Here is a 25,663-nt window from a genome sequence, read left to right as displayed (position 1 = left end):
GCGTGGTGGCACCCAGCTCGGCTTCCGAGCCAGGACACTTCAGGGCTGGTCTAGGGGTGAAAGGCTGTGTTGTCCACTCAGCACTACCAGGGAGGGGAGGTCCCAGGGGCTCTGATGAGGGCTTGCCTATGTGGGCTTAGGTGAAGGGTTGAATGCCTAAAATCCTAAGAGTCTAACATTGATCGAACAACTACTCTGTACCAGGCACTGCATCTCACTTGTGCTGTCACCACTTCACAGAGCAGGAAAATGGCCCTTTAGTGAGGTTATGGGGTACTGTCACCTATTCGGGGTGTAGGACTCCAACTGGAAAGTCTAGTTCCTGAACCCATGTCCTTCTCCACTCTGCCACCTGCCTAGCTGGTAGAAGGATCAGGGCTTTTATATGTGGTTGAGGACTTTGAGGTCAGCCGAGTGGTCTTGAGCTCTCTGAGTGGGGACTCCCAGAGGCTACACAGAGTAAAGAGTGGAGGCAAGTGGACAGGAGAGAGGTGTTACTGAGTCTTCCTCAGTTCTGGGCCAGGTGGGAAGGGGGATGGTCTCCACTCCGAGGAGAGGAGAGGAAAGGACAAGAATGAAAAGGACTCCCTCAGAACAGTGTGGAGACCCTTCCCTGCCATCTGGGAAGCAGCATGGCCCTCTGGGCAGCAGAGGGCGTCACTGAACTGGGTTTGCGCTAGCTTAGCTTGAGACGCTGTGCAGTGCCTGGCAGAATGTGCAAAGATCTGAGAAACCTAGGGCTGGGGGGCTCTCAGGTCAGCAGGGACTGGCCACTTTGAGGCATTGGGAAATCATCCCAGAGGCTGCCACCAGGTTCTCCCTTGTCCTCACATGGTTTGCCCCTGGAGAAAGCACTCTGTCCCCCGAGTCTCTAATAACTGCTTCCCAGTGTCTGAAGCACCATCTACAAGGGGCACAATCCGCCTTCAAGAGGCAGGGGAGGATCTAAGACACAAGTAATGCCGGAAGCTGAACCATGGCTGGTGCCGGGGGGCTCTTGATAACAGCCTTTTCCAGAGCAGTCTTGAGAACAACTTGCAAGGAGCTGGTCTGAAGATGTGGGGCCTCCTTCAGGGAAGGGAAGGAGGGAAAGGATCTGGAAAGGAGAGGCGAAGGCCTGGAAGGTCACCTGGGCTGCAGCAAGCTGAGGGTGGGTGGGTTGTAGCCTGGGATTCCTTACTCAGGGGAGAGGTGTCAGGGAGGCTGGTGTGTGCACAGGTATGTATGTATATGAGCGTGTGTGTAATGTGGCTGCAGGCAGGCCAGGGACAGAGTGAAGACTGAGCCAGTAAAATGGCTGAGGGAAGGGCTGAGGAATGTGAAAGAACTGCCCTGCTCTCTTCCATGCACCCTAGCACCTCTCAGGTGTGCCATGGACTGAAGAATGCTGGCAGACTGTTCTAATCCAGGAATGGCTAATACATAGCATGTATGCCACCACCTACCAAGACTACTGCCATTGCAGACATCACTAATCGATTACAACTCACTTTCTCCTGTGGAGCCAGGGCATGGCCTCATAACATTTCTCCACAGCTCTCTAAGTGGTAACCATTTGACACTTTTAAGCTAAAATCATTCCGCTCAGAGATATCTAAGCTATTTGTCTCTAAACAGATGAAAATTCTCATCATGAGTGAAAGGCGCCCTGGGAAGGACCAGGCCACATTCCTCTAGCCACTGCTTTGTTACCCTGATGTGGGGTGGAGTTGGGGGTAGGGCTCCTCCTCAGGAGTCACTGGCTCCACCACCCTCTAGAATAAACTTCAGGAAGACCCCCCCCCCCCAACCCGCATCATCCAATCGGTACAGAAGCTCCCCCACCAAGAGAGCCAGACCAGAGGGACCCAGCTGCAAAGCCCTTGGGAAAAGTCAAGAGCAAATCTTTGAGGCCCCAACAGAGGCAAAAGGCTGATGGGCAGTGCAGGTCCTATCCCTTCTTCCCCTCTCCCCGAGCCCACTCCAGGCTGGCTGCTCATTTGAGAGTCAGGGAGGCAGGGCCACACCTGTGATGAAGTAGCTGAGCTCGGCGTTGAGGCCCACGTCGTTGTCCGTGCAGTTCAGCCAGACCACCCGGAACTCCCGTGGCACGTCCTCTGACACGGAGACATTGTACACAGCAGGGAAGAAGGTGGGTGTCTCGTCATTCACATCCAGCACTGGGGGAAGAGTCGGCACTCAGGGCTAGGCCTGGCTTCCACCCTAAACTGCCAGCTCCAAACACAGTAGTTCATGCCACAGACCAACAGGAAGCACATTTCTTAGGAGTCAACACCTGCTGGTCATGGGCTGAGGCCCCCCCTGGCTGCTGGGGCTAGGACCGGGCTGAACAGAGATTCTGCCCCCTCCTGTAGCTCATGCCATCAAAACCCCAGAGTCTGTCTCTAATATGTGCCTAACAACGACAATGATGACTGTGATGATGGTCATCACATTCCTCCGCTGTCCCCAGGTGTCAAGCCCAGGCTAAGTGCTCCCTGAACAGGACCACATGGGCCCCTCATATCATTCTCACTAGGCATCCATCATTCGGCACCTATATAGGTGAGGAAGCTCAGAGGAACTGGATAACTTGTCCAAAGTCACACAGCGAGAGAATGGTAGGTGGGGGTCCTGGGGAGGCCTGTTCCCAGTTTATCCCAGGGAAAGTAGCTGGCTTTGAGAACTAGCCCCCAAAGTCTAATTTCCCTTACAGATTTGTTTTTCAGCTCTGCACGTCAGGCCCCCATTCCTTTGGCAGATGGGGCCTCGGGTGACCTTCATAGTGAAATGAGCCCCACCCTGCTTTGGCTCCTCTTTGCGATAACACTGGGAGAAATGACCAGCTCATGGGATGACATGGTTTCTGCTGAGTCTTGGAAAAAGAAAATCTGGGGTCCTCTTTGAGAGGGCTGGACATCTGCCCTGTCAATCATGGGCACAGACATGGGTCATCAAACTGGCACGAGGAACCCCCAAGCCTTGGATCAACAAGACAGCGGATGTTCAGCTCTCTCTAGCCTCCATCACCTTGGGTCATGATTAAGGAAGGTGAATGTTTGTGCCAGGCCAACTACTATCCACTCCCCATCCCACGGAGGCCAGTAGGAGCCAGGATGGCACCAGGCCTGTCTTAGAGAACAGCCCATCTCCTGCCCATTACACTCTGAACTAATTTCCCTGGGGTTACTTCTGGGCCCCTGGCAACAGTTCATGTCCATGTCTTGTCCCAGAAATTAAAGATACAGGCCGAGTAGGTGAGAAATAGTAACCCTCCTTGGGCTGACCCTGCCTTGCTGGAGGGTGGAGACAGTGGGACTTATTGAGAGGGCCCCAGGGGGTGAGAAATCTTAGGGAATCTGGGAATCCCAGCTGCCTTCTTCCCGGGTGAGGCCCTTCCATGGTAATTTCAGGCGTTCCCCGAATACAGGAAGGGAAGCTTCCCTTTACATCTCCAAACAGGAAGTCTGTCCTTCCAAAGACAGTGAAACCTCCCTGCCTGCTTGTAACCCTGAGGGTGCCACTCCCTGCTCAAACCCTCTCTGATGCTTCTGGGATCAAACTGGGGAACCTGAGCAGTGTGTCCAGGTCACTGCTCCTGGGCTCTGGGACCCTGAAGTCAGATACCAGGTAGAGAGAAGGCCCTGCTGGCGTTTTTGAACTGGAGGGGACACGAAGGGCTATGTCGAATGGCTCCAGGTAAAGAGGATGCCCATTGGCAAGGCAGTCTGTGCTGCCGGGACAGCAGACAGCAGTGATGAGCATGGGCTCCCAGCCAGCCTTGCATTGCCTCGGGGCCCACACCATGCGCTCAGCACGGCAGGGGGCACCCCGCGCCCTCACCTCGAATGGTGAGTGTGCTGGTGGAGCTCTTGGTGGGCGTGCCTGCATCGCTGGCCACCACGCGCAGCTGGTACTCGGCGATGCGCTCACGGTCCAGCTCGGTGGTGGTGACCACCACACCGCTGCTGCTGTTGATGACGAAGTCCATGCGGGGCATGCCTACTTGCATGCGGTAGGACACCAGCCCGTTCAGGCCCTCGTCCAGGTCGATGGCCACCACCTGAGGGAGAGGAGGGGCTGGAGTGAGGTGTGGGGACGCTAGTACTGATGCGCACCCCCTGAGAAGTGCCCCCTCCTTCCCAACGACACGGCTGCTACCCCAGAGCCTCAGGCCAGGCCACTACCCACAATGTGGCCTCCTAGATGCCCTTAAGGGGGTCAGCATGTTTGAGCTGAAAGGTATATAGATGCAACAAGTGGGGCTGGGAGTGGGAGAGGCAGGAAAGGGGCTTTCCAGAACAAGAGTCCAGGAGTACAGCCTTCTTCCTTCCAAACCCTGCTCTCCTCATTAGGAAGCTCTTCCAGACTCACTTCAGCTGGCTCAGGACCCTCCAAACGCAGGGGTCTCCCTCACCCCTGACTTTCTCATTGGTGGCTAGGAGCAACTGTTAACAGCTCAGACCCCTTCAACTATGTGGAACTCAACTACACAAAATGCTTGATTAAAAGGATTCCCTCCCATGCTCTATTCTATTTGTAAGACAACAAAAATAAGATGATACAGCTGGTTTTTAAGTCATTTGAGGACACATGTAGGCCAACTTCCTTTCAGTCCTTAGGCTGTTTCCAACTGTTACTGTTTGCACCTCCAGTGCTGATGAGAGAGATCCTGACTCAAGACTCTGATATGTTGAAAGTTTTACAGAAGAATATTCAAGACATTTGAGGAAAAATGTGCAAAAGCAGTTAAAATAAGAGCTTTGGATCTAACCAAGACTCCCAGGATTGAGGGGATTTCCCAAGTGGTGTTAGTGGGAAAGAACTCATCTGCCAAAGCAGGAGACTTAAGAAACGTGGGTTTAGTCCCTGGATCAGGAAGATCCCCTGGAGAAGGAAAAGGCAACCCTCTCCAGTATTCCTGCCTGAGAAATCCCATGGACAGAGGAGCCTGTGGGCTACAGTCTATAGGGCTGCACAGAGTTGGACACGACTGAAGTGACTTAGCGCAGCATGGCATGGCTCAAGATTGAAAGTCAATGCTAAGTGTCATCTGGTCTAATTTACATCCAATGAGCCGGACAAGAAGAGAGTATCCAGACTCAGATTGAATGGTTTCCTCGGTGGGGGACTCACTACTTCTAATTTATCTGCACACAGCTCTAGTCCCTGGGAAAAGTTCTTCTGCACATTCTGCAGAAATCATTATTAGCTGAGGTTGTAGAGGGGAGCTGGGGAACTGCACAGCTCAAGTTAGAGCCCTCTTTCTGGAGAAGGAAATGGCAACCCACTCCAGTAGTCTTGCCTGGAAAATCCCATGGACAGAAGACCCTGGTAGGCTGCAGTCCATGGGGTCGCAGGGAGTCGGACACGACTGAGCGACTTCCCTTTCCCTTTCTGTACTCCCAGTTCCTCCAACCATCTTCACATGACTCTGAGCCAGTTCCTCCATAAACTCAGAAGCTGTGCTGTTGGGCGTTTTCTCCCCCTCTTGCCTGTGAGTCTAGAGGAGAACCCAGTTTGAAGGCTCCCCCCTCCTATTGAGGTGGGGTGGGGTGGGGAACTCCTCCTCAGGGAGTGGCTGCAGTTTCCTGGATTGCAGCTCCCCCTGCTGGGGGTTTGGGGAGAATGTTCTGTTGGAGAGAGAATGCTCCCTGGAACCTTAATCTCCTTTTATAGATAAAGAAACTGAAGCACAGTTGGCCTTGAGGGCATGGCCAAGGTGAATCGTTCTGGTGTCTTGACATATAGCCCTGTCTTCTTTGAATGGGATCAGGCTAACCCCTTGCTATGGGATCCCACTGTCTGTCATGTAGAAACCCTTGTGACAGGTACACATGTCATGAGTACATCATTTGCTGTGTATTTCTTGCAATCCAAGTGCCAGCTTGCTTGCACATATGTCTGATTGGATCCCCACAACATGGCTAGCCAGGTACTATTCTGATCCCCACTTCACAGGCCCAGAGAGGTTAAACAGGGTGTTCCAAGTTACCCAGCACACTGGTGGTAGATTTGGGAAGACTATTCCAAAGCCCCACCTCTTAACTTTGAGGGTCAGTATTTCTAAACAGCCCCATTAGGGCATCATCTCTCCTGAATCTGCACCTTCAGGGCCCCCTCCTGAACAGAAGGGTGGTGAAGTGGGAGGCAGAGGGCCCAGGCCCATCTCTTCTTGGCCACAGGGACTTGGGCAAGTCTCTTTACGTCTCCTGAAAAGTGGAGGGATCCCACCTACCGTGTGGTGCTGCCTTGGGGCTTACAGGAGAGGGGGCTGCCCTTGGAGGCAGGATGTCTAGGCTACACTTGTCTGACCTTTTTTGTGTTTTAGAACCACCTATACGCATGAAGTGTTGAGGGTCTCAGGCCAGACAGTCACAGTCAGGCCCTGAGAAACCCATTTGGCTTCCCGGAATTCTGTCTCTGCCTCTCTCCCTCTGCCTTTATCTATCTCCTTGGGTGCTTTCCTTCAAGACCCAACTCAAGCACACCCTCCTCCAGGGAGCCTTCCATTTCCATCTCTCGGAGCACTGACTCTCCAAGCTTGGAGTGGATTGTGTCCTGTCTCAGCAGTCCCCCCACCGCCCTGCAAAGTGCCCATCGCGAGGCTGGGCACACACAGCACCCACTGTTCCCTGGCTGGCAGGCTGGTGAGGAGATGACAGAGAGCAGGATCTCGGGCCATGAAAGGGAAACTCACCTGGTAGACAGAGACCCCTGCAGGGGTACCTTCAAGCACCTCGGCCACAAAAGGCAGGTTCTGAAAGGTGGGGTCGTTGTCATTGAGGTCCAAGAGGTTCACAAACACTGTGGCACTGCTGGTGGCTTTCAGAGGGGGTGTGCCGCCTAGGGGGACCACGGGGGTGGGGGAAGAGGGGTGCAGGAGAAAAAAGGAGAGGGAGAAAGATGATTCAGTGCCCTTCCATCCCAGTGGCCCCTCCAGGAGGCAGCCTGGGCCTTGCACCCCCAGCGCCCCTCTGCCCCCTAAGGGTGCTCTGGGGGTCACAACTGGGAAGTGGGTGTCACTCCGCTCTTGATGATCAGATTACAGCCCTCCTGGGTAGGTCCCAGGACAGCCAGAGGACATGCACTGGGGGAGGTCCCCAGGTCACCGAGGGTCAGGGGCCATAGACCAGGCATGAGGGGAACGTACAGTCGGTGACAGAGACGACGATTTTGCGCATCAGCTCCGCCTCGTGGGGGTCGGGGTTCTCCCGGTCCAGCATGACGTGGGTGGTGCGGATCTTGCCCGTGCTGCTGTTGAGGCTGTAGAACTTGTTGGGTGGCTGGATGCTATACACCAGGGTGCCGTTCTCCCCCACGTCTGGATCCACGGCCACCACCTACCAGGGAGGAACCGGCCCTTCAACTGAGCCCAGCCCAGGCAGGTGTCTCCGTGGCTTGGGCTGCCTGCCCTGAGCTCCCATGTTGGGCACCCCACTGCCTGGACACAGCAGGCAGTCTGGCTCAGACTCAGGAAATGGGTCTCCTTCCTGGCTTCAGTGGTGGGTCTCTGAGGGCTGGGAGGCAGGAGGTTCAGAAGATGAGCCGCAGTGGGAAACCTGGGCTCCTTGGATTCTCTACCCATTCAGCTTTGGCCTTAGGGTAAGTAAGTTCCTTTCCACACTTAAGCCGCAGCTTCTGAACTGTAACAGCGATACCTAGTACCCACCAGCCTGCAAGAGCTCCCTGAACCTCACAGGCCTTCTCCACCCACTGTGTCAGCAGTCTTAGGAGGAGGACACCTAGAAGAAAGCCCTCTTTACAGATGAGGCACAGCGAGTCTCCCTAAGTCTCCCAGCCAGGAAGTGGCTCTAGATCCCTCTAGCAGGCAACACGGCCAGTGTCCCTCCTTTCCAGACAAGTCGGGTTAATGTGTTCACGGGCTTCTGGGGGAGCAGGGAGTCCCTGTAGCCTATGACCATGGAATTCTTCAGGGTGGGGGCTAGGGAGGGCTGGGAAGTCCAAATCCTTGAGTGATCATTTGAAAGGATCTGAAACTCTGGATTTTGAGATCTGAGTTCTTCATCACCAAACCCTTTCTTCCTTCCTTTGGGGCTTTAGATTGTTTGGCAATTTGAAAACAATTCGGCCTCTGTGACACCAAGAATGACAGGGCATGGGAAAGGAGCCATAGACAAGCCCCCTGGTTTGAAAAGTGGGTCCCAGTAAGTTGGGGCCGGGGTGAGGCTGGCGGAGGGAGAGGGTTGAGTTTCCCTGGAAGGGGGGATGCCATATCCGAGAAGGAGGAGGTTTTAAGACAGGGGGCCCAGACAATATGGCCCCTTTAACCTTCCAGCCCCACTGTGGAATCCCATTTGTAATCCCATTTGTAATCTCCTTGAAGGGATCAACCTCAATGCTGATCTAATCCAGGGCAACAAACCCTGTAGCCCATTCTTTCCCAGGTCCCTATGTCCACCAATCTCTGCTCGTAGGGAACTCCTCTACCATCTACCTCCCACAGGGGAAAGCAGAGCTCAGAGAGGCCTGGGCCAGCCTCAGTATCACACAGCACCAGCCATGGAGCTGGTCCAGCTGCCACCTTAGAGGCCTCCTAGCGTCCCAGGACAGCAGTGGCACCCACACATCAGCTCACCACGACCCTGTGCTGTGGGGGCCACAGCAGCACCCAGGATGGACAAGATCAACGGGGTGTGACTGCAGTCCCAGGGGCCGCATCAGGACGGTGTCATTCTTAACTCCAGGACACTCGGGGATGACAGCCTGGCCTTGTCAGCTCCTTCATCTTACTTGATGTGGGGCTTTTTGTGCTTTGGCAGCAGAATCTGTCCCTCCTCTGGCTTAATACCCAGCCAGAGGTGTCTCAGGGGCCATTAGACCAGAACAGACAGATGGATTGTCCTGCCGAGGGTGCCCGTCTGCCCCTAGGCCCCAGGGAGGCAGGGAGAGAGGCCAGTGTTGGGTCTGACTCCAAACCATCCAGGTCTTTCTTCACTTCAGAGAGTGGGACATGGCGCTACTCCCACCCCACCTGCTCAGCCCATCTTCTCTCTTCCCAGCCTTGCTGTATTCAGGGGGCAGGGGGGTGGCCTCAGGCTTCCAGGCCTGAGAAGCCCTCACTGTGCTGTGGCATGAGGCTTAGTTTCCCCAGGCTCAATAATGGGGGCTCAATCACCGCTGTATTGACAACAAGAGCTCTGTCCCCCAGGCTCTCCTCTTATCATTTCAGCTAGGCAGTCAGCCCACTGATAGACAGAGGAGACCAGAAAGCCTTGTGTTTCTACAATGCTTCTCTCAAGGTAGAGGATGGAGATAGCTTTTATTCCCATTTTTCTGGATTGGTAAACTGAGGCAAGAGTTGTTGAACCACGCTTTCTAAGGCAGGCACACTAGCCTGTTGCTGAGTGTGCTAATATACCTTCTCCTATCCCCGAGTGCTAGAGAGGGGGAGTCTTGGGCAGCTGCTTCCAAAGGCCCATGGTTGGGGGTGGGTTTTGACTTCTGGCCCTGTGGCACACTCCTGGGTGGTGGGATGGTGTAGGGGCACAGGAGAAGGCCGTGGGCTGGGGCCCCTCCTGCGAGCTCCCTGCTGGGCGATTGTGTAGAATCTCACCACTTTCCCCTCATTTATTTCCCATTTCACGCCCGTCATTTTTCTCCTGGCCTGACGGGGAATAATTCTCTCCCTCTCCCCTCTCCTTTATTTTGCTGGAGGGCTTTGAAAGGCTCTAAATCAATGCCCATCAGCCAGGTCCTTGAAGGAGGCTGCAGGAGCGGGAGGGAGAGTTGGGCCAAAATCTCACTTGCAAACAGAGAACAGCCGCTCTGCAAGCTCATGCCCATGCAGGTGTAGGTGCACATGGGCACACAGACACGCGCCTGGCCAGCTCCCAGTGCACGGGAACACAGCACACACTCATCTGCACACAGCTCTGAAGAGAAAAAACACTGGAATCACCCTGCACTTCAGGCTTTAGAAGCTGTGGCCAGGGCCCTCGCTAGAGGGGCCCTTGGGAAAGTCCCAGGCCACATGCCCTCATCTCCCTCTGACAAGGAAGACTCGACCCCATCTGTTGGAGTGGGGTGCTAGGCAGGATGGGGAAGAAAGTTGAACAAGTCCATCAACAGCTCTCATTCACACAAACTGAACCCTTATAATGTGCCAGGCACTGTGCTAGGCGCTGGGGCTCAACTGTGAATGAGACAGGTTTGATCCCAGCAGGGGAGGCAGCTGATGGTGATAAGAGCTCTCATCTGCTGACCATTCACTGTGTGCCAGTGTACTTTGTGTATTTTGACTCATTAAATATGACCACAGTCTTATCAAGTGGAGACTTTATCCCCATTTTCTACTTAGGAAGGTTGGAACACAGAGAGGTTAAGTAACTTGCCCAAGGCCACACAGCTGGTAAGTGGTATGGCTGGGATTAGAGCCCAGACCTTTTGGTAGCAGAAAAGGCTTCTCACTTAATCACTGAGCTACACTGCCTCTTAATAAGCAAGCAACCTAAACACGGATTGTGGAGTCAGCTCTGAAAGAAATGGCGTGTAGAGAGGTGGCATTTTAAGCTGGGACGGGTGGAGGAGAATGAGCCAGCCGTGGGAAGAGTAGAGGCGTGAGGGAGGGGTGGAGTAGAGGAAGAGGGCACCCTGTGGGGCTGGAAGAGCTTGTGCAGAGGCTCCGAGGTGGGAAGGAATTCAGCAGGTTCAGGAAGCTGAAAGTCCTGTGTGAGCTGGGGGTGTGTGGTGGGTCTGCGAAGGCGAAGGCGGGTGGGAGATGAGTCAGAAGGTGGGCTAGTTTCTTTTCCATTGAAATATCACCTCCCCCTGATGTCACCTCTGGGTGAGCTGTTCCCTCCTTAAAGACCACTTTTCTCGAACCCCAGCCACAGATCCCACCTCACTCAGGGCCATTATGAGACCTTAGAAGTTCCCAGGGGGCCCCCATAAGGTATTACAATATACCCACCTCTACACACATACATATATTTCACAGCTATAAAATCTGAAAGAATTTCTATGACTATTCCTTTTGAAATTATTTTGCTATAACAAGCTCAGTTAATGTACGGGCTTCTTGATTTCTGGCATCCTGACAAATCATCACATTAAAAACAAATTCTCCAGAATTCTAGAAAATCAAGCCCACAACTTGTCCTTTAACGCTTAAACGCAATGAAATTTTTACACACCCTAAATATTGTAATTTCTAAAGTTGTCACAACATATGTGGCAGATGTTTAATATAACAAGCTTTAATTCTGTCTCTGTTCTTTTTGAAATTCTGAGTCAGTAACTTTTTTTTTTTCTTCAGGTCTCAAACACTATCATGAGTCACTGAGAAGCTGAGATGCCCCACACCCGTGGCTGTGGACAGCCATGCCTACTCAGTACTGAGGGGTGGACTCACGTGTCCTTCTCCCCAGGGTTAAAGTGGGGCAGATCTTGTGGGCCGGGTAGGTCCAGAAAGGACCCTGGCTTTTACACAGGGTGAGATGGGAATCAGGGGTGTTTTAGCCCAAGAGTGACATGAGGCTCCCTGAAGGCAGAAAGGACCTGCTGCATCCTGAACTCCGGAGCCTGCCAAGCCTGGCATACAGTAGGTGCTCAGTGAAGGCTTGTGGGGTTTCCTGGAGCCTGAGACGACACTGGGCAGCAGGCCCCTGGGCCACTGTCCACACCTGCTCACTGCACAGAGGATGCGAGGAAAGGCTGGGACCTGACCTGGGACATGCCTAAAGCCAGGAAAGTGCACTCCCAGCCCGGCAGACCTACTCTTTGACCAGCAGGTAGGCTCTTTAATAATGGCACCCCTGAATGCTGTCCCATGCAGCCACTTTCTCCCCTCAGTTTCCTCTGGGAGGAATTTCCCAGACATGTAAAGCAAAGGTTAGAGTTGACCCGATAGGTGTTCAGAGGTGGGCATTCTGTCCCAGCTTTTTGGAGTCTCTGGCTGGGGTTAATCCTGGTCTAGAGTCCTAGTGCCCATGAGGTGGCAGCAGAGAGTGCCCATTGGAACTGGGAGTGGTTGCCAAGTCTGGCTTTGAGCTGGAAGGATTCCCCAACCTGGGACTTTGAGAAAACAGATTCCAGATCCTGCACCCTACTGGAATCCCTGGGAGGGGATCCTGCCCAGAGTTGAGAGTCATTCGTATCATTAACATGTAGAAAGGAAGACAGAACAGGCATGAAGGCCAACCCCTCTCTTTCTGTCCTTCCTTCCAGGTTGACATCTTCCTCCATTGAGACCTGGCAGACGTTGTCACTTACTGTCTGTGCTTGATGAGGGTAGGGGTGGGGAGGTTAGACATCACCAGTCTGAGGTTGCCTGCCCTCAGGGTGGGGCAGCCTTCCTGAAGAACTGGATAGGAAAGTTTACTATCCCTTCTCCCATCCCACTCGAGTTCTCCAGTTTTTCAGGACCTGGGCCACCTGTCAGAGTGCCCCTGAGCCAGCAGAGGGATAGAGGTCAGGCAGTTTCAAAGTCAGTCAGATCCGGGTTTGCGTACGGACATGATCTTTCACTATCTCATTATCTCTGTGATCTTGGGCAAGTCCCTCAAACGCTAAGTCTCCATTCCCTCCATCATACAGTGGAAGCAGGGAATCCATCTGCCATGATGTGGGATCCCCATGAGGATGAGAGAATCCATGAGACATGCCTAGCACAGCACCTGGCATGTCCTAGACATTCAATAAATGGGGACTTTCCTGGTGGCTCAGTTGATAAAGAATCTGCCTGCAATGCAGGAGACCCAGGTTCAATCCCTGGGTGGGTAAGATCCCCTGGAGAAGGAAATGGCAACCCATTCCAGTATTTTTCCCTGGAGAATGTCATGGACAGATGAGCTTGGTGGGCTATAGTCCACATGGTTACACAGGGTCCGACATGACTGAGCATCTGAGCGTGTGCTCTGTCAGGCTCCCAGGGCTGGCTGGTGTCTGTGGGGCTGCACACGGGGGCAGAAGGCTCTCTGAATGAGGCCAAATGGGGTACAAGCATGAGGGGGAGAGAAAGCCTCATAAATATGAATCCCAGCACAGAGAGAGTGGGATGCTTGACCCTGGCTTTGCTCAGCTTCCCCAGGATGCTGCTCTCCTTTCTGGACACCCTGAGGTTTTTTGGTTGTGTCTCTCACTCCCTATCCTGAGCCACATCCCCACATGCAGCACGCCTACGAGCCCGTGCAAACCTGCAACATCTCATGCCAGAAAGCCCCTGGGTGAGCTCTGAGCCCCCTGCTGGGGCAGTCCTGGGCTTGCTGATCCAGACTGATGGCTGCAGTGACAGAAGTCCCGGGGAATAAGGAAGGAGATGGGGGCAGGGCTGAAGCTTGTGCGATTTGAAGGGGGCGTACCTGTGCCTTGTCAAGGGAGGTTGGGGGGGCTCTCCTGAGGGGGTGGCCAGAGTCCTGGGGTCCCAGGGTAAGGGTGACCCTGAGCTGAACCAGCCCTAGCCCCTCGGGCACTGTCCTTGGGCTGCCAGTGCTCCTTTTGACAAAGTCTGGAGCCTGCAGTCTCCAAGCACTGTGTGAGGGCTTTCCCCCAACTCTGGTTATCTTTCACCATGCAAGAGAACATCCAGAACTCTGCTCCGAGAGCTGACTCGGAAACAGCTCCACACTGGCTGACCTGTAGGGAGAGGCAGACACTCCTTGAACAGCCACTTGGAAGCTCTGCTCCCCCCCACCACTTACCGTGGTCACGTCAGAGTCTGGAGGGGTCATCTCCACCAGGTTGATGTAGTAGGGAGCGTCCTTCCAGGTGGGGTGGTTGTCGTTGATGTCCAGGAGGGTGATGTTCACCTGTGAAGCCACAAGGGGCACTGTGGGATGCACCTAGCTGAGCTGTGCAAGGACAGTGCCCACGCTGGGGACTCACTCAGATGCCTATGGGCACCGTGGCACTAATTCCACCAGCTCCACCCACTTTGGGGGCCTCAGGAGAGATCCTGGGCTTTCAAGGACAGGAGGGGGCCTAGACCTTTCAGGGAGCTTAGATGTTGTCCCATTAGGAGACAGAGGAATGGATGAAATGATCCCTGCAACCTGGGATGCATTCTGTCCACCCCGAGTCTTGGCTGAAGGCGACTGACAGGGGGTGGGAGGTTTGCGGTGGGACATCTGATAGGATCCAGAGTTTCCCCTTTTAGTCTCAGCTACAAGCCAAGCAATTTCTCCGCTCACCTGCCACCCAGGTAAATTATTTATAGAATTCTGAGTCCTATTAGCAGGGCCTCTCATGACTGAATAGAGCACCGGGGATTTTTCTGCCAAGTGGCTGGCCAGGTGACAGTCCTCCCAGCCCCTCTGGCTGGGTAAGAATGGAGGCAGCTGCTGGGGATCGACTGAGGGCTGAGGAGAGGGGGCTCCAGATGGATCGCAAGAGAGCACACGAGGATAAGGAGGGGAGTGGCTGGAGCGGCCTGTCAGCTGCTCTTCCTGCTTCCTGCCCCACAGCATGAATGTCTCATCCCACCCTCCTCTGCAGCAATTGCAGCAAAGAGCTCAGTTAGGACCCTCTAATGGCTCTCCTCTAGCTTCTACTCTCAGAGGCAGGAAGGCCTTGGGTGGGGCTCTGGGCTTCACGGGTCCTACCTGCTCATGGGAGGGAAACCTGGGCATCATTTCTCAGCACGGCAAGAGGGGTGCATGGTGACAGGCCCCCAGGAACCTCAGGGCCCTGCCTCCTGCTCTGAGCCGCTCTTCCTGGCAGTCCTTCCTCCTGTTTCTTGGCCGGTGCCAGGGCAGGGAGGGAGTTATGGGGCTCATGCCTTCTGCCCAGCTGGTCTTCGGGGGCAGGAGAGAGTATTTGCTCTTCCTGAGCACCCCCATGTCCCAGGTGGGAATGTCTTTCTTCCCCTAGCTGCGAAGGCCCCAGGGCTGACCTTGGCTGACAACGAAATGGTACTTGCCACCCTCCCTCCGTGCCCACAAGGCCTCACACTGCCTCGGTACACAAGTGTCCAGGGGCCTAAGTGATACAAGCTGAAGATGAGCTGGAGGCGGCAGCCTGGCTGGCAAGTGGGGAGCTAGGGGCAGGGGCTGGCTGAATGCTCACAGTGGCGATGCCGGTTTTCTGGTTGTGGCCCACGCCCCCGTCCACTGCCCGGACGATGAGGATGTACTCAGACTTGGTCTCACGGTCAAGCAGGGAGGTGGTGGTGATTTCACCTGCAATAAGAGAAGGGTGCGTGAGAGACGGTTTGGCTGGGCCAGGGAGGGAATGGGGAAGGAGGGAGAGAGCACAGCGTGAGAGAGATGCTTTTTGCAAGACCAAGTGACCTGTGTGAATAGGGGGTGGTGAGATGCTTCTCACAGGGCACAGCAGTCATGACTTGGGAACCTGAATCCCAGAGCTGGGCAATGTAACCCTAGGACGAGGAGGCATGTTCAGATGTGGGAAATCGAGACAGATGACGGGATTAGGGGCTGGAAACAGGGCAGGAGAGTCATTTGACCTCAAGCTCAGTCACAAAGGACCTCTCACTTAGGCTGTGGACATTACCTCACTGGCTTGATCACCTGGAACTAGTTACCTAAATCCCCTGTGCCTCAGTTTCTCCATCTGGTTAAAAAGGAACAATAATAGGGCCCATCTCATAGGCTTGATATGGGATTAATTTAGTTCTAAATTAGAGAGGCACCTGGCACTGTTTATTCATTTGGTTATAGAAATACAACAACAGGACTGAAACACGCTGATTGCTTCATGCATGTTCCAACTCGTGGCTCATTCTAGACAGCTCAACCTATAATGGGTTGAGATTTAATATTAATATCTATAAAATAGTTTCCTTAATTACCTTGTATGTAACAATGCTTTGAATTTTTTAGTGTATAAATAAGTTATTCTATTAAATATAAACATTTAAAATAGACCATAATCTTTGTTGGGTCAGAAAGATCCCCTGGAGAAGGAAATGGCAACCCACTCCAGTATTCTTGCCTGGGAAATCCCATGGACAGAGGAGCCTGGCGGGCTACAGTCCATGGGGTCGTGAAAGAGTCGGACATGACTGAGTGATTAAACCACCACCACATTATCTTTGTCAGTCTGTTTTTGACTTTTCTTTGTGTTTTGGTATAACTAAAATATGGAAGTCACTTGGTTGTGATGTTACAGTAAATGTTTGACAAATGGATCCCCAAAGGAAAAAAAGGGCATTTGCCGATTTCCCTGGTTATAAATATTCCCACCAGGGCCCATTTGAAGCTACCCACTTGGTAGCACTGAACTTGGAGTTGGGAAGAGATGTACATAACTGGTTCTCATGAGCAGGCATGAGGCGGCACAGGCCAGCTTCAGTACGGTCTGGCGACCGGGCCATGTACCATCTCACGAGGGCCACTGGAAAGAGCTAGTGCTCTGGGGACAGTGAAGTCCAGGTGTCACTTCTGATGACTGCTCTTTCCAGGAGCTTAGCCTGGGAAAGCTAATTAATTTCTTTGAGCCTCAGTTTTTTCATCTAAAAGAGATTAGTATGCTTCCAAATCAGAGCTTTGTAAGGATTAAATAACTATAGGTGAAGTTTCTAACATTCAGAAAATGCTCATTTCCTTCCAAGGGACTGTGAGGGTCCTCCAAGGGCAAGGACTGTGTGCTATCCCCATTGGCTGAGCTGTGTGACCCGGGGCGGGTTACTTAATTTCTCTGTGCTTGGTTTATTCTACCACAATATAAGGGAGCTGGGCCAGTGATCCCTAGGACCCTTCCACTCTCGTATTTCCCCTTCCTGCCATGATAAGGAAGCTGGGGTTGGGGGCCAGGGCACTGAAGGTGCTGAGGCCAGGAGCAAAAGCCTGGCAATCGTTTGCCTGCCAAGCCACACTCCGTGCTGGGGTTCTTGTCAATTAATTGGCAGGGCGAGGAAGAAATTAATCTCTAAAAAGTTTTAAACATGAACTTGTCGGCATGATAGATGGCTCCTCCTGTCTGGGAAATTAGATCCAATTAAGGCCACCTTTGTGGAGTGGGCCTGGCTAATTTGACCAAGGCGCTCAGAGGAAAACGCTTACGCCTTTGGAGCTGAAGGAGTCGTGTTAAGGCAGTAAGAAAATGTCCAAGTCATTATTAAAGGCCCCAGGGTAGAGATGGAGTCCCTGACTGGGGAGGCAGGGTAGGTGCTGAAAGGTCAATGTGCCCGCCACTGTATCTGGGGGTGGCACATGGCTCTACATGGCTTTAGAGAACAGAGTGCTGCTCTGGAGTCAGAAATTCAGGCTCTGTGAATCCTGAGTCCAGTGATTTAACCTCTCCGCTAGCTCGATTTCCTTGTAAGGAAAACGGGGATGACGTGAAGCTAAGACCTGTCTCAGAGTGGTGGTGATTTTGGTCAGAGCACTTAAAACAGTGCTGAGTGCCTGGTTAATATTCCTTAATGATATTACTCTGAGCTCCCCTGACTTCCTGAGGGTGGAGGCTCCTGAGAGGACAGAGGGAGGCACCGGCTTTGTCAGAGGTGGAACAGGAGGTGCAGGGTGGCCCTGGATGTGTTAAGTCTTTGTACACGTCAGCACCAGCCATCTGCTCCCTGAGCTTCCAGGAAAGTGGGGTGAAGTGGGCTGAAAGAGACAGAAGGCAGGCCTGGAGCACGGAGGCACAGATAATGGGAAGACTAGACACCCTGCTGGGCCACTGAGCGCCCATGGCAAGGATGGCCAGTGTCCATCAAAGATTCCTGCTCCCTTCCCAGGCCAGAATGATTGCTGGAGAGGAGCTCCAGGCCAGGGACTATGATGTTCCCCAAGCCTTCCTTGCATTTATCAGGGCCATTGACTGGTTCTGGCCAATGGGATATGGGCACAAGTGATGTCTGTTACCTCCAGGTCTGACCCATAAACATCTCCTTGCACAATATCCCACATTCCCTTTTCCATTCTGCAGTGACCCTGGAGCCACAACATGGAAGGAGTCTGGGTCTCCGAATCACCATATGGAAGACTGTCCACCAAACATAGCACTGGACTGCTGTGTTTATGTTAGATGTTCAATTGTGTTAAGCCACTGAGGTTTCAGGGTTGGCCTGCTCAGCATCTACAAGTTCCCTTACCTAATACGCAAAGGAGAACTTGGAAGTGGGGAGCCTTGCACATCCAGTGAGCTGACTTGGAACCCCATGAGACTGAGGCCATGTCTTACTCCATCCTGTTTCCCCAGCACCCAGCACAGCACCTGGAGGAGAGCAGGCCCCCACTGACAGCTGAGTGAAGGTATGAATGAATGTTCAGAGGCCTCTCATTTGTTTCCAGCTTCTTAGAAGTCTGGGGTGTCTTGCTGCTTTTTTCTGCCCTGCTTCCCTCCCAGCCTCAAGGAGGACAGAAAGCTGGAGGGAGGCATATGGAGAAATGAAGAAGAAAGGAGAGTTATACGGGCTAAGCAGGGAGCTGAGGATGGGGACCCCAGGGTGGAAAGACCAAAGAAAATAATGCTAACAACCTAACTCAGTCAGTACTCACTGTGTGCCAGGGACAACTCCAAGTTCTCTGTGATGACTCACTGAATTCACACAACAGCCCTAGTATGTGTATCCTCTGTTGGTGGGGAAACTGAGGCACATTTCATGTTAGAAACAGGAGCCAGGATTTGAGAATGAGGTCAGCCACTGAGACACTTAGGCTTGAAGAAAGGTGTCCTTGAAGAGCAGTGGTTTAGCCAGATAATTGTGAAATGGAACATATTTAAACCTAACATGACTCTTCACCACCGAAAGACATTCTTTGGTGAATGAATTCACATCGTGATTTTTTTTTTTTTAAGATCAGTAATCTCACCCGGATATTTTAGGGATAAAGCCAAGTGCTCCAAGCTGGTGTGCTCAGGAGACTCTGGCCCAGAGGATGGTCCCCGGGCTGGGTATGGAGCACCAGCTGAAGGTGCAAAGGACCAGGGCTCACCTGAGCGGGCATTGATCCGGAACTGGGAAGAGCCCTCCAAGGAGTAGATGATGGACTCCTGGCCATACTCCCGGGAGCGGTCCAAGTCTGTGGCATTCAGGAACAACACCGTGGCTCCTTCCGGGAGACAAAAGGAGTGGGGTCTGCTCACCCTGGGCTCACAGCCCCAGGCTCTGGGAGCAGGACAGAGCTCAGGAAGTGGAGGAGACCTCAGAGGGCAGGAGGTCTGCTCGAGGGGCCATTCAGGGATGACAGTGGGCTCCACCACCTGGTCCTGTGGCCCAGCTTCCCGGGTGGTGTGGGAACAAGGCTCCATGGGAGGGAGTGAAGCCTGGGAGGGGTCAGGCCCACTCCCTTCCTGCCCCAGCTCAGTCCTGGTCCAGCCCCAGAGCACACCACTGCCCCACCCCATCCCTCCCTGACTGGCCACCGCAGTAAATGAGCTCAGAATGGTCAGCTTCGACTTTGACTCAAAAAGAAATGAAGCTCCATGTTAAATTACTCTACATTTATTGTATTCAATTTTGGTCTTATTTTATCTTGCTCACAAGGAGAATTTGTAAGGGTTTTTATTTTCTCTTTACTGCCCAGTTAAGGCCCTCACCTTCATCTCTGTGAAACCCTGGGTCAGGGGTTCCGCCTTTCCAGTGGCCTGTCCAGACTCTGAGGGAAGTCTTTCCTACAGCCATGCCCCCCAGGGCTTCCGGCTCCCTCCTTCCAGCTCTGGCAGGGTGGTGAGAAGGGTCAGTGTGTGGCCTTCTAGAGTTACCATGCCCTGGCTGGAATCTGGTGGGACCTCTGGCAAATGCCTTACTTTGTCTGAGCCTTAGCTTCTTCCTCTGTAAAATGGGTATAACTATAAAACCTGACTTGTTGGGTGGCTGGTGAGGATCCCTCAGGATAAAACAGGTGAGACACAGGTCTGACCCATGTCAGACCACGGTATCTATCATGCCGGTGAATCAACAGTCCCCGGGAGTGTGAGGGCCAGGCAGGGGGCTGTGGACAGTCAGGTTTTTCTGGGTCCCTCTGGGTGGCCGTGGGGCCTCTGATCTGACTCCTAGTCCTGTCCTGACAGAAGCACAGGCAGCTTTGCCCTGATACACACTTTTATCCCAGCACACTCAACATGGAAGAGGATTAAGTGCAGGATGAAGGCCTCTCCTTGTCAGAGTCTCTGGGGACAGAGGGGAGTGCAGGGGGCTGCTTCAGCAGTGGTGTTCTCCAGGGGTGCCTGAGACTGGCATGTGGTAGGTGGGCTGGGCCACATTGGACTGGGCCAGCTTGGGCGCTGTCCAGCAAATCATTAGACCCCAGGTGGGTACCTTTAGAAGGTCTCTTCAGAAGGCCTTCAGAAGGCAGTGCCAGGGAAGGTTACCTCTGGTTCCAGCTGCTCCCTGACTCCTCTTCTATCTCTGACTCTAGGTGTCCCTGACTCCTAAGACTGTCCCTACTCTGGCTGTCAGATTCCAGCTGTCCCCTGGCTCCTCCAGGTGACCCTGACCCCTCCAGCTGCCGTAGCAATTCCTGACCTGGGTCTCCCCCACGGAACATCCACTCGGGGTGTAAGGGTAAAGCTTCTGGCCTGCTCTGAGGACAGCTCAGGTTCCTGGGAACCTGAGTGTGGAGCCAGTGGCTCTGGGTCTGCAAGGTGGGCCCTGGCACTTGAGATGCGGCCCAGGGAGGAGCCTAGGAACATACGCTATCCTCCAGGGTGACCCCTTCAGCCATCACGGGCCCTGGGACTGGCCTCACATCCCATAAACCCGGAACTTTCTGAGCACTCTTGTTTACCTGAGGTTGCCGAATTAATCCTCGGTCATTATTCTCTTCCCTGAAGGAAAACTAGCTACAGGGGGCGCAGGGACCAAGCGTCCAGCAGAGTGTCCACACACAGTCGGTGCTCTGGAAGAAACTGCCGGCTAGTGGACAACCACACATCTCCAGAGGTTCCACTTGTGGGAAACACAGGGAGGGCAGGGGCCTCTGGCATTTGTGTGCAAGGTCAGGCCTGCACGCTGACCTGGCCTGCTGTGCTTGCTGGCCTCCCCGACCCGGGCCATACCTGCCATGATGTTCTCCACCACAGAGACGAAGTAGGCAGGCTTGCTGAAGGTGGGAGGGTTGTCATTCTCATCCTGGAAAGAAAACGCACAGGCTGCAGGAACCAGGGAGGCAGTCTGGACTGGTTACTGCAGGGAGGCTGGACACGGCCGGCACCAAGGAGCTCTGCTGACCTGTGTGTCATGGAGCCAGGTGGGGTGTCACAAGGCCATCAGGTGACCCTCCAGCTGGGCTACAGTTCACAGTGGCAGGACAGGCCTTGGAGAAATTTGTGGGAGTCGAGAACAGATGGTGATGGCCGGAGTGATGGGGAATGAGGCGCCAATTGGGACTGCCCGTAACTCCCAGTTCACCTGGCTCTCCTGTCGGTCTCCCAGCTGAACTCCAAGTTCACTCCAGTTCTCTCAACCTCAGCTCATCAACCCCACACTTGGACCTTCCCATCCAGCTCCACCAAGATGCTAGTAGAAGGTTCTAGGAACCCTCCTATCAATGTTCACCCTCTTAGAAATGAAGGGAGAAAGGAGTATCTCAACCCAGAAGATACTGAAGTATGCAATGGCAGGCAGGGGGCTCCCAGAGCTGGAATTGCAGACCCCTCAGCACACACGCAAGAACAGCAGCACCTCCACCTGCTTGAGCAAACCTGGTCCAGAGCCCCCAGCTCCGGTTCTGGAGCAATCCCTCCTCAGGCCCAGCCGCACGAGTGGCCAGAAGAAGGTTCTAGGTCAATGAGTTGAGCCAGCAGGGCGGGGCCTGAGCCCCAGCCTCTTCCTGCTCCCAACAGCTCCTCCAATCAGGAGGACTTTCCTACCCTTCAAGACTCTGGTCCTCAGTACTCACCAACCACTTTTGCAATCACTCAGCGAGAGTTCCTCCCTGTTTCTTCTTGGAGGAAGCCTCACTGGCCCACATGGCTCGCGGTGCCTTCCCCCCTTCCCTAAGAGCCCAGCATGGAGCTCAGGGGGTAGCCTGGGTGGTAGCCCCCTGGGGAGTCTGTAGGTTTCAGCTCTCAGTGATGCAGACTCCCAGGGGCCCACTTCTCCCCTGGACTGGGAGCCCTCTGGGGGAAAGGCTCCTGTAGTGAGTCACTCTGCTGGAGTCACTCACTTCCGGCTGAGCAAACAGGAAGAAGGAGGTGGCCTGGACACAACATTAGAAATCAACTATTTGGTAAGGTAAATTTAAAAAATAAATTAGAAAGGAAGGAGATGGCCTGATATCTGGCTGTCCACCCCTTGGGACTTCAGAGGCTCCCATCCTGCTGGGATTGCGGTGCCGAGTGTAGTGCTCTTGTTTCCTAATCTGGCCACTGGCTCTGGACCACACACTGGTTCCCACTGACCTGTCCCTCTCGCCAGCCTCAGAGAAATGGCAGCGTGAGACCCCACCTGATGTCTGATGCCCAGAAGCATGCCTGGTCATCCCTGGTGTGGGCACGAGTGCCCCATATATGTATATATTTAAGCCTTCTGCTTGGCTGCACGGAACGGCGCGGAGAATGTCAGTGACAGAGCATGAGGCAGAAACTTATTAGTGCTGATATTTCCCCGGATCCTGGCGCTACATTCGCTATTAGTTCTAATTCAGCGGCTCCCTCTACAAAAGCTTATTGTCCCCTAATGGGAAATCTACAAACCGAGTTTGACTTCTTTATTAAAAACCAACAAGCAGTGGATGAAAAGGAATCACCTGGCCCCCACGCCCGCCCCCTCCTTGCACAGCCCTGTCGCCTTGATCTGCCTCTCCCCACCCCCAACCTGAGCAGTAAATGCTGCCATCAACTCCTTCATCTCTACTGGGCTTTTTTTTTTTTTTTTTCTGTTGAGTGAAAATCCCTTTGGAAGAGGGAGGAGGCAGCTCAGCCAAGTGACAGCTACTTAAAAATCACCCACATGAAAAACCAACCCAGAGGCGGTGACCTTTTCAAGTGTGGTCCTTAGACACAAGTGACTGCATGGTCCCAAAGCTCTGCTCAAGAGATGATGCTCACTCACAGTCAAGGTGGTACCTGTCTTTGTTACCAGATCTGCCCTGTTGCCATGGGCCAGGGCAGACCCAGAAGGGAAGTACAGGGTCCCTGCTGACCTGCATGACAGTTGTGAGGAAATCTGAAAATAGCGCCCCATCTGTTGGACTGCGGTGGCTCCAGGCCAGGGCACGTGCTGGCTTGCTGAGAGGACAGCAGCCGGGTGGACTCCTGCCCTCCCTTGCCCCTGGACATGGAGACCCCCCACTCCCTGGTATCAGGGAGGGAGGCGGAGGCTGCTGGTCACTCTTCTATTCACAGTAGATAAAAGATCAGTTCTGTCTCTGGGCCATTCACTTCCTGATCCAGCTCCATGTGAGGGGTTGAGGCAAAAAGAGAGAGAGGCTCTTCCCAGGTCCTTTCTTAGCCGACCACAGGTTGGGAAGCAGGTTGGGATTTGGGGCAGTCCCTGGGATTCAGGATCCCACAAGGGCAGATTTTTGAAGGCCCCACTACTCAAAGAGTGGTTCCCTGGCCAGAAGGATCAGTGTCTCATGGGGGCATGTAGAAATGCAGAGCCTCAGCCCTTCCCCAGATGTGCTAAGTGAGAATTTGCATTTTAAGAAGACACCTGGGGAATCCACATGACCTTTGAGGCACACTGGTCTCAGTCACATGAAGACTGGGATGTCCAAGCCTCCAAGCCTAGCAGTGTGGTGGGAGAACATGAGCCCAGGAGTCAGACTGGTTGGAGTTCAAATCTTGGCTAACGAGGACTGGAGGTAAATTCAAATGTCACTTACTAGCCAGAAAGCGAGGAAGGCACTGGTGACCTTGCACCAGCTATGCTCCCTCCCTGAGCCTCAGCTGCCTCTTCTGCAGAATGGGATCGAGAGAGCCTGTGTGATGTGAAAGCAGCTAGCATAGCACAAAGTTCAAGAAGTTTGAATTTCCATTTGGTCAATACTATGTGCCCATACCTGGGTAGCATGGAACACCTCAACTTGTTTCCCTAAACCTCCCCTACTCTCACCTTCTTTCACATCTGTTTCCAAAAAACCTAGAGCAGGTCCTTCTCTGCCCAGCTGAATTCCCTGGAACTCGCTATGCATTAGAGAGCCTGGTGTATTGATGCTGCCACTGGAACACATCCGTCTCACCAGCAGTAAGATGGCCCATGTTACTGGAGTCAAGTACCACTCACATGATCATGCTTAATCTTCACGACAGTATCATGAGGCAATGCCATGAGGATCCTCACTCTTTAGATGAGGAAACTGAGGTTCAGAGAGGAAAAGAATCCCAGGTCACATGCCTAGAGTGTGGCAGAGCTGAGTTTCAAAGCCTTACGCCTCCCAAGCCATGCTCCTCTCTCTATTCAGTGTCCCTTTGTGGGGGAGCAGGATTCATAGTCACCTTCATATCCCTCCCTGGTCTCTACTGCACAGCACCCACAGGAAGAATTCACTGCTTGCTTGAGCAGAGCAGGATTCTGATTGACAGTGTTGGTGGTGGTGGAGGGACTGGTCAAGTGTGGCCAATATTAAGGGGGCCCTGGGGACTGTGATCAGGGTCAGGGCCATGCAAGCAAGAATACCAGGATGTGGTCAGGGTTGGTAGCAAGTGCACCCAACTTCTCCGCTCTTAGTCTTGGGTTTCAGGTGGGTGGTCTCAGGTTAAAGGCAGGTATGCTTTTGGGTTTTTGAGGATCTCCTTCTGGCCACCCCCTGGAGGCTGAAGTGTCAGATGAAGGTCCTAGACTCTGCCCTTCCATTTCCTGGACCTGGTTCCATAGAGCCTCTCTGTCCCCTGCTCCCCCTAAATGCTGCTCCCACACGCCCAGATGCAAGGTTCCTCCAGCCATCACCCTAGACTTTTCCATCACTGCCCACCCCATCGTATTCTGCAAGCAAGTGGGGTCCCCTGCCCAGGACTAGCCTTGGAGGCTCAATCTTGGGTTGAGAGCATGAGGCTTGATAAAGCCAGGTGTGAGGCAGCACCAGGGGATGTTGGCAAAGCCAGCTGGGATAGGAAGGTCATCCGGCAACCTGCCTGCTGAGCCTTTGTCAAATCACAGCGAATCTCCCAACCTGACAATCTGATCAAATCCTCCTGGAGCCGGTAATGCACTAACTCTCCCATCAGCATGTGTTCACCGTCTCCGCAGGCAGCAGGCTTTATGGGATGGGGGTGGGTGTCTGGGCCGGGGCAGGGGGTGGCGGGAAGGCCCACTGGCCTGGTGTCAGACCATGATCTGCATCCCTGGAATCGCTGGGGGAGTTGTGTGGGGCCAATGAACCAGCGTGGAGATGGATTCAGTGACTGATAATTTCAGACACGGAAAGCACTAAGGTGTGCTTGATATTCGTGTCAGACAAGCTGTGGTTTGGTTTCAGGCCCCTTTAGATCTTCAGAGGAATGGAAAAAGGAAGTGAAGAAGAAAGAGGGGCCCAGAGAGAGACAGAAGAGAGAAGATGACCTTCTAGGAATTCCCTTGAACTTTACGGAATGTGGCTATAAATGAAGGAACACAGGACATTACCTCCCTGCATGAGCCCCAGCTCCTGTTCCACCCCAGAGGGAGTCCTGAGGCTCCAAAATGAAATTAGAGCAGGACCATCAGGCTATCTTTGGGTCCCAGGGTCCTGTGCCTTCCCTGGCCGAGCGGGGAGGCAGTTTGCTAGGGGACAGCCTTTGGGACAGTCTGAGTAATGCTCTGAGCTGTGGGGACAGCCAAGGACATGGGGACACAGGGTTTTAGCAGGGCTCCAACACTCTGGGAGCACACTCA

At 53.5% G+C, this 25,663-nt stretch overlaps 1 protein-coding gene across 1 annotated transcript in view; it reads right to left on the bottom strand.

The window, feature by feature from the left end:
• Positions 1-25,663, bottom strand: part of CDH23 (cadherin related 23) — a 437,615-nt gene that overhangs the window by 105,948 nt on the left and 306,004 nt on the right. The window contains exons 19-26 of the mRNA XM_065922525.1: positions 20,905-20,977; positions 18,840-18,956; positions 15,004-15,116; positions 13,641-13,748; positions 7,133-7,322; positions 6,680-6,825; positions 3,823-4,042; positions 2,007-2,159 (exon numbers count right to left, since the gene is read on the bottom strand). Of these exons, the coding sequence (XP_065778597.1) occupies positions 2,007-2,159; positions 3,823-4,042; positions 6,680-6,825; positions 7,133-7,322; positions 13,641-13,748; positions 15,004-15,116; positions 18,840-18,956; positions 20,905-20,977 (1,120 nt within the window). The remainder of the gene's footprint in view (positions 1-2,006; positions 2,160-3,822; positions 4,043-6,679; positions 6,826-7,132; positions 7,323-13,640; positions 13,749-15,003; positions 15,117-18,839; positions 18,957-20,904; positions 20,978-25,663) is intronic.

Source organism: Muntiacus reevesi, chromosome 2 (assembly GCF_963930625.1).
Source record: "Muntiacus reevesi chromosome 2, mMunRee1.1, whole genome shotgun sequence".
NCBI classification, from domain to species: domain Eukaryota; kingdom Metazoa; phylum Chordata; class Mammalia; order Artiodactyla; family Cervidae; genus Muntiacus; species Muntiacus reevesi.
This window is presented reverse-complemented; position numbering and strand designations above follow the sequence as displayed.